The 8904-nt window shown below is 46.6% G+C and overlaps 1 protein-coding gene across 1 annotated transcript; it reads right to left on the bottom strand.

The window, feature by feature from the left end:
* Nucleotides 1–1527: 1527 nt before the first annotated feature.
* Nucleotides 1528–4997, bottom strand: NDUFB4 (NADH:ubiquinone oxidoreductase subunit B4). Its single transcript, XM_083720016.1, has 3 exons — nt 4768–4997; nt 3346–3492; nt 1528–1666 (listed from the first exon to the last, which is right to left on the bottom strand). Exons 1-3 carry the CDS (start codon nt 4939–4941, stop codon nt 1604–1606), a joined length of 384 nt encoding a protein of 127 aa, XP_083576142.1. The 5' UTR covers nt 4942–4997; the 3' UTR covers nt 1528–1603.
* Nucleotides 4998–8904: the final 3907 nt, after the last annotated feature.

Genomic DNA, 8904 nt, shown 5'->3' with positions numbered 1-8904 from the left:
AGGCAACCCAAGGCCCGTTGGCCGGATGCGGCCCAGCCACCTTCTCAATCTGGCCCACGGGCGGTCCAGGAATCAGCGTGTTTTTACATGAGTAGAATGTGTCCTTTTATTTAAAATGCATCTCTGGGTTATTTGTGGGGCATAGGAATTTGTTCATTCCCCACGCATATAGTCTGGCCCACCACATGGTCTGAGGGATGGTGGACCGGGACCGGCTGAAAAAGGTTGCTGACCCCTGCTCTGGAGCAACTTTACAATACAATTAAAACTAACAGCAAAAAAGCTTTTAAAACATGATGGATTTTAATCAAGAATGAAACATTAATGAAAATCTATGCTACCGTTAAAAACAACCTGGCACCTGGTGAACCTCTGGGGGAACACCTGGGGAAATCTCCTATTGTTACCTCCCCACCTCACCTGAGGGCCTTTAAAGATGGAAATGTTTGGGCAGGCTGATGTGGAGGTGATCCTTCATACATCCCAGACACAGAAGGATTTAAAAACTATCCCCAGCACTTGAATTTTGAACCAGAAAATGAACCAGGAGTCAAGTTACCTGTTAAAGCACCGGTGAGATGTGACCCAACACCCAGTCCCAGGTAGCATCCTAGCAGCTATATTTGGGACTAACTGCAGTTTTGAGGACAGCCTTCAAAGGCAGTAATTCAGCCTAGAACAGGGGGTGGGAATCAGTGAGCCTCCATGTTGTTGGGCTACCCCTCCCAGACTGCTTGGGGTTATCGTAATCCGTGGCAGGCTGGTGAATGGGAGCCATTTTATCCTTGAAACATTAGCAATGGCACAATCCACACCTAAGGAGTAGACATACCTAAATGCTTTTGAAACCAAGGGGAAGAAAATAGTCGAATGTCAGGCTCAGGTCTCAGATCTGAAATGGGTAAAGCTACATTTCTGCAAATTGATTCCATGGAAGGCCTAAAGGAGGTCACCTCATTATCGTGAAAACAGAAGGTTCCGGAATTCTGTAGCCTCTTGTGTAGAGGTAACTCTAATATCAGATTTAAGAACCAGGCCTCATGTCAGTTGTCCCTTCACTCGCTCAAACAATATTCCTCTGTCCCTGGCCTTTGCACCCCACTCTGGGCAGTACCGTATTTTTCGCTCTATAAGACGCACCAGACCATAAGACGCACCTAGTTATTGGAGGAGAAGGAAAAAAATATTCTGAATCCCAGAAGCCAGCTGCCCTGAAGAGGCTTCACACGGCGAAGCCAGAACAGCAAGAGGGATCACTGCGCAGCAATCCCTCTTGCTGTTCTGGCTTCTGGGATAGCTGCGCAACCTGCATTCACTCCATAAGACACACACACATTTCCCCTTACTTTTTAGGAGCGAAAAGGTGTGTCTTACAGAGCAAAAAATACGGTAATTTGTGAAAATGTGAAGACACTGAAAACCCAGGTTTTGAAAGCAGAATTGCAAGCTGTAGTGACACAATAAATTTCAGCACACACACAAAAGATTTATTGTAGGTGTTGCACTTGAAACGCAAAGGAAACAAACCAGTTTCTAAGTGAGATTTATTTTGAAATAGGTTAGAGATGGAGTACAAGCCCCTTCAGCAACAGGTACAGGACACTTAATAGAACAGAGGGAACGGTCGCTCATACTTGCCTTCCTGTATGAGCTTTTCTTTTCTATCCTGTGCAAAGCAAAAACAGAGGGGGGGAAATCACCAATCTAAGCAAGGGTAAAGAAATGCTCCAACAAAAGTGCTGCCCAAAGACAACAGAGTTAGCAGAAGACGGCAACCCGTACTAGATACTAAGCCCAAGCAATGAGACTTCCGAGTAAACATTTTATTTTATTAAAGTATTTTTTTCACCCGCTTTCAATTTAAAAATTTCAGGGCAATTTAAAGAAAGTCAGAAGTGTTGTATGCTGTTAAGTTCTAGAATGCGAGAGTTGGAGAGATGGTCTGTTTTGAAGAGGCTGCACTCCTCTGAAAGGAAGGCTGTAGCTTGAGGGTACTCCTGGATCAGTTATCAGTGGAAGGTTAGATGGCCTGGTGGTTAGCAGTGACTATTTTCAGCTATGGCTAATTAGCCAGCTATTGCCTCTTCATTACTTGGCCTTGGGACGCCTCCAGGACTACTGGAGTGCAATCTACGTGGGACTGCCCTTGAAGATGGTGCGAAATCTCCAACTGTTCCAAAATGCAGCTGCCAGATTACTTCCTGGGTACCATTTAGAACAGGCATAGGCAAACTCGGCCCTCCAGATGTTTTGGGACTACAACTCCCATCATTCCTAGCTAACAGGACCAGTGGTCAGGGATGATGGGAGTTGTAGTCCCAAAACATCTGGAGAGCCGAGTTTGGGGGTGCCTGATTTAGAACTCATATAACTCCTGTTCTGAAGCAGCTGCACTAGTTCCCAATTTGTTCCTGGACTCAGTTCAAGGATATTATTATTCTTAATGTTCAAAGCCCTAAACTTTTGGGCCCCAAATTTCTGAAAGGTTTCCTCCTCTTGGATGTTAAAATCAGCAGAGATGGCCTCCTTGGTAATTCTGCACCATTGGTCCAGGCAGTGGTGACCCGGGGAAAAGCATTATCTGTTGCAGCCTCCCAATTGTGGAATTCCATCCCCAAAGAGGTACGTTAGCATCATTATTGTACAGCTTTTGTCATATGCTGAAGACACACCCCTTCATCTGCTTCTAACAGCTGAGTTATTTTATGTTAAAGACTTCCTTTAGTCTACGTTTTATATTGTGTTTTTGGTGTTTTATTGTGTTTGGTTTTTTCAGTTGTAAATTTTATTGTTGTTTTGTTGTAACGTTCCCTGGATCTTAAGGTGAATGGCAGGCAAGAAATGCTAAAAATAAATAAATGGCAACAGGAAAACATTTGCTACACAATGAAAATTATAAGAATGAGCAAGGTTGATTACTTTGTTTTTGATTTCAACTGTTTACAGGGTTTTTAATCCCCTACTCCACTCACTGAGCTGCTTTCTTTTTGCAATAACCTGCCACCTTTTATTTATACAATTATTTGTGCATCACTGGAGGAACATCATGAGCTTTCACACACAAAAAAGCTAACTGAACAACATTTCTGAAATATGGAAACCAGTGTTTTGGATGCCCAAAAAATCAGAATTGTTGTCAATTGTCAAGAGTCCCCAGATTGATACAAAAATAACAGGGGAAAGGGACTGAGGAAGGTGTGATAAAGCAGAACGCATATTTCCCATTACGATATGCCTCTCACGAAACCTAGTGTTCCTGTGCAGCAAGCCATTTATACTAGTAAATCCAGGATTACCGGATCTCAAGCTACACAGTTGTTTGAGATCACATGCTTATAGCCTTACCCTGTCCGTTTTGAAGACATACCACCAGAAAAAAATGGGCCCTAATCCGAAAGCAGCTCCCAGCAGCGACGTTTTTGGGGTGACACGGAAATTAGGATAGGCGTTGTACATTCGGGCGTAAACCCAACGAGTCACAGCAGGGTCATCCTAAAGCAGAGAGAGGATAGTGAAGATCTGCCCAATTGCGCACTGTAACAAATCTACGCAGGTAATGTCAGCCCTCACCTTGTAATCTACTGTACATCTTAGGCACAAAGTGCAACCACAGGCAAATGCAGAAGACAATAAGAGTGTTCCCCCTGGATTATTGTGCTTCAGCTTCCCAGGTGGGAGTTATAGGCTCGGATGTTGTGAATTATAACAGAAAGGAACATAGGACACTGCCTTACGCCGAGTTAGACCATTGGTCCTTCTAGACAGTCCTGTTTATGTGCCAGCCTTTCTCAACCTGGACTGCAACTCCCATCATCTCTGACCACCAGCCCTGGGATGATGGGAGCTGTAGCCCAGCAACATCAAGCAGGCGTCCTGGAGATGTTGGGGAATTCACAGAATTGTAGAGTTGGAAGGGACCCCCAAGGGTCATCTAGTCCAAACCCCAGCAATGCAGGAATCTCAACGTGCCATCCCCCATCCAGTATGAAACCATAGCAGACCCAACTCAGCTTTGCAAATGTGCTCGCAGATTGGGGTTCTTTGCTGTGCACTGGGACCCTTTGCTTGCACAGCAGATCCCCAGCCACTAAGCTACGGCCCTACCTCTGCTTATGTTAAGTGTGCGTGCGTGCGTGTGTGTGGCACCCATCTGTCTGGAGAGACAATGAAGTGCACCTCTGGGGGTGAAGTCAAACTGCTGCATTAGCAGCCCTAAAGTGTCCTCAAGCCTGAGCAGTGTGCATGGAGGTCCTGGGCTGCCCAGATGACATTGTATTGCATTGTTGATGTGGTCCAAAGGAAAGCAGAATTCAAAAGCATCAATTCTTTGGCGATCAGCCTTCTTGATGGTCCAGCTCTCACTTCCATACATCACTCCTGGGAAAACCATGGCTTGAACTATACGGACCTTTGCTGGCAAGGTGATGTCTCTGCTCTTGAAGATGCTGTCCAGGTTTGCCATTGCCTTTCTCCCAAGCAATGACCAACTACTACTATTCCTCTTCTTCAAACTTGCAGCTGACTGGAGGTTCAGAAAATGCTCTCTTCCCCCCCCTGCACCCCCCCCCCGTTTCCTTCTCTTGCCTTCATTTTAAACTGAGCTTAGGGGTCTCCGTTCTTCCCCAAACTTGGGGGGGGACTACAACTCCCATCATCCCTCGCTGCCAGGCCCAGGGGCAAGGAGTGATGGGAGTTGTAGTCCGTCCGCAACTGGCGTCCCCCCCCCCCCAGTTTGGGCCGCGCTGCCCCCCGACTCGCCCCACTCACGATGCTGGTCTTCCGGGGGTCGTTGAGCTCCAGCAGGTAGTGGCGCTTGAGGCGGGAGCGGATGGCCACGCGCTCGGCCTCGGCGGCGCGCTTCTGGGGCGAGGCGTCGTACTCGGCCGGGTCGAGCTGGGGCGGGCGCGGGAAGAGGGGCGCCGGCTTGTAGGGCTCCGCCATCTTGAGCGCGGCCAAGGTCAAAGTCCCGCCTCCCCGGCCCCTTGACCCGGAAGCGCTGCCTCTCTCTCGCCTCCGCCGCCGAGAGAAGAAAGGGGAGAGCGGCCTCGGTTTCCGGCACGGGAGGCTTCCGGGTTGGACTGCCTAGAAGAGAAGCCATTTTGAGGAAGGGAGAAGAGATTCCTCCCGGGGCGGGTTCTTTCCCAGCCAGCACCCCGAATAATCAGGGGAGCTTTGTGCCCTAAAAAGAAAAGAAAAGAAACACCCAGGGCTTATTTCATTTCATAAAAAATGGGATTTGGAAAACCGTTAAAAGGACATGCGATGAAATTCAACCAAGGAGAAGCGAGGAAGTCACTTAACAAAGTTAATAACTGTAATTTTTGATAAGGCTATGATGTATGTTTGTTGTGTTTGTTTGTTTGTTTGTTTGTTTGTTTATAATGTAAAAACCAATAAAAAAATTGGGGGGGGGGAACACTCAGGGCTTATTTCTCATGAAACATTCACTTTTTTTTTAGTTTAAACATCTAAAAAAAATTTCTCCTGTTAAAAGGATATGCAATGAAATTCAACCAAGGGGAGGCGGGGAAGTCACTTAACAAAGTTAATAAGTGTAATTTTCAATAAGGCTGTGATTTATGTTGGTTTGTCTTATGTGTTTGTTTGTTTATAATATTGTGAAAACCAATAAAAAACATTTTTTGGGGGGGAATTGTCCCTTGTAGGCATGTTGCTAATGCCAACAAAGGCTATTATTTCCACTATGCTACTCCATGTTGTGGGTGGGGGAGCAGCGGGTGAGGCCGGGGGGCTCAGGACAGCCCTGCAAGGTAGTCAGCTGCAAATATTGCAGGGAGGTGAGGCAGAAAGTGGTCTTTGTGCAGTGATCTGCATAACTCGGCAAGATAGCAGAGAAACTGGAGGAATTATTCACATCTGTCTTCGCTGCTGCTGCGCCCTCCCCTGCAAAAAAACCTCCACAATCCTCCAATTCTCAGCTGTTTTTTTTTTTTTTTAAAGATAGAGGTAAGTTCCTAGCAGTGATAGAACTTGAGATACAAGACAAAATGTTCAGATATTATAGTAATCTTTTGTTTGGGAGAAACTCCCCTTCTCTTCCCTTTCAGTGTTTAATCCTGCAGACAGGCAAGGTAGTGCCTGAACTAACTTTCCTAGCAGTCTAAAGTGGATCCAGTGAATCCCACACAGGGCTGCCAGACCACAAGGAAGACTGAAACAGGCACTTGAGGCAGTGGGATTCAGCAGGGGGGTGCAGTGACAGCCAAGATTGCACCGGAGCTGCTTCTGCATGGCCCTGTTAGAGCAGTTCAGCATTGTGTAGAACAGTCTTAAATACTAGTTACAGTGGAACCTCGGTTTTCTAATGTAATCCGTTCCAGAAGACTGTTTGACTTCTGAAATATCCAAAAACAGAAAGCGGAAGCCTCAATTCAATAGGGAAACTCAAAACGGAAGCCACGCGGGACGTTCGGGTTCCGAAAAAATGTTCAAAAACCGGGGCATTTACTTCCGGGTTTTCGGCATTCAGGAGCTGAAATGTTTGAAAATGGAGCCGTTCAAGAACCAAGGTTTGACTGTACAGTGGTACCTCGGGTTACAGATGCTTCAGGTTACACACTCCAGTAACCCAGAAATAGTGCTTCAGGTTAAGAACTTTGCTTCAGAATAAGAACAGAAATCGTGCTCTGGTGGCAGCAGGAGGCCCCATTAGCTGAAGTGGTGCTTCAGGTTAAGAACAGTTTCAGGTTAAGAACGGACCTCCAGAACAAATTAAGTACTGTACTTAACCCGAGGTACCACTATACAGTAAGATAACATTACAAAGTAACAAAGTAACACATTGCAATGAGGTTCAGTCCTTTATGTAGTTCAGTAAATGTTCCTTTCTCTGGTCCCAGAGGGGGTTCCTAAGCTTGTTCACCATTGCAGAACTTATCTGTAGCCACTGCTCCTCTGGCTTCTCAAGATTCAGCTTCCTGCTATGAGAGCTCTGTAGCTCATGTTTCCAGAGATGAGTCATCAGGGTAGCTTATCTCACGCCAATGGATAAACACCTTCCTTTTCTGCCGCTTCTGCCAGAGTGGAACCTTTTTGCCTAAGGCAAACTTCCCATTACAGTATTTTAAATACAATGCCTTCAAACGCAGCATTTTATGTACATAATATCCAGGGGTCGGCAAGGTTTCCCTTGCCTGGGCCAGTTTGCTCCAGCAGAGATCCCTCTATGGGCCGGATTGCGTGTATGCTCATACGTGTGCGCCCGCCATTTCCAACACCTGCGTCTGCACAGATGCAATTTTCGGCATCTACGCATGCGCAGACACGATTTCCAGCACCGCGGAAGCGAGTCCCCGTGCCGTGCTGTGTCAGTTTAGTGCAGTGCGCTGGGACTCGCAGAGTGGGAGGCTTGGTTCGGGGGCGGCTCATGGGCCGGCTAAAAGACCCCCGTGGGCCACTTGTGGCCCATGGGCCTTAGGTTGCCGACCCCTGTTCTTATCCAAGTGGTATCCCGTTGTTGTTGTTGTTGTTGTTTAGTCGTTTAGTCGTGTCCGACACTATGTGACCCCCTGGACCATAGCACGCCAGGCACTCCTGTCTTCCACTGCCTCCCGCAGTTTGGTCAAACTCATGTTAGTAACTTCAAGAACACTGTCCAACCATCTCGTCCTCTGTCGTCCCCTTCTCCTTGTGCCCTCCATCTTTCCCAACATCAGGGTCTTTCCGAGGGAGTCTTCTCTTCTAATGAGGTGGCCAAATTCTTGGAGCCTCAGCTTCAGGATCTGTCCTTCCAGTGAGCACTCACACGAAAAGCTAAACCTTAGCTTTAACTATACAGTCCTTTGTCGGCAAGGTGATGTCTCTGCTTTTTAAGACGCTGTCTAGGTTTGTCATCGCCTTTCTCCCAAGGACCAGGCGTCTTTTAATTTCATGACTGCTGTCACCATCTGCAGTGATCATGGAGCCCAAGAAAGTAAAATCTCTCACTGCCTCCATTTCTTCCCCTTCTATTTGCCAGGAGGTGATGGGACCAGTGGCCATGATCTTCGTTTTTTTTATGTTGAGCTTCAAACCATATTTCCCATACTTCCCATACTTCCATTTAATTCAGGGTGTTGTTGTTTTTTGCCTGATCTGCAGATAGTGCAGTGATGGCAGGGAAGGAATTCAACATAAAACCACATGTAACCCAGCTGTGGAGATACAGAAGTGCATTTTGTGAGCAGGATTCCCCCCCCCCTTTTGTGGCATCATTTTGCTGTGTGCCATCTACCACAACACCCCTTACTTCCATTGGCAAAGTTACTCCTTGGTTGGCTGTTAGTGGGGTCGGGCCCAACACACACTTCTTCATCTTTTTAACTTGCTGTTTTGTGGAAGGCTGGTATAGCAGAAAAACTTGTATTTCAAAATATTTTCTTCAAATGGTGCACACACAGGTAAACAAATACCTGTGTGTATGCTGACAATGAACCTCCAGGTTTTGGAACTCAGGGAGGGTGAGCTACAGCTGGGTTCCAGCAGCGACACACACCTGTTGGTTTTTTGTTAATTAACCCATTGTTTTATATAAGTCTGATATATCAGAAAACTCAAGGATAAAGGGGAAATGGCCACACCCACGGATAAACAAATACAGTGGTACCTTGGGTTACATACGCTTCAGGTTACAGACGCTTCAGGTTACAGACTTCACTAACCCAGAAATAGTGCTTCAGGTTAAGAACTTTGCTTCAGGATGAGAACAGAAATCGTGCTCCGGTGGTGCGGCAGCAGCAGGAGGCCCCATTAGCTAAAGTGGTACCTCAGGTTAAGAACAGTTTCCGGTTAAGAACGGACCTCCGGAACGAATTAAGCATTTAACCCGAGGTACCACTGTACATGTACACATGACTTGAGCCATCTGCACACTTGCAAAAAAAGACTCAGAATGGTATAAAGTTT

Source organism: Podarcis gaigeae (assembly GCF_964106915.1).
Source record: "Podarcis gaigeae genome assembly, chromosome: 17".
In the NCBI taxonomy this organism is placed as follows: Eukaryota; Metazoa; Chordata; class Lepidosauria; order Squamata; family Lacertidae; genus Podarcis; species Podarcis gaigeae.
Note: the sequence above shows the minus strand (reverse complement) of the source record. Positions and strands in the feature narration are given on the sequence as shown.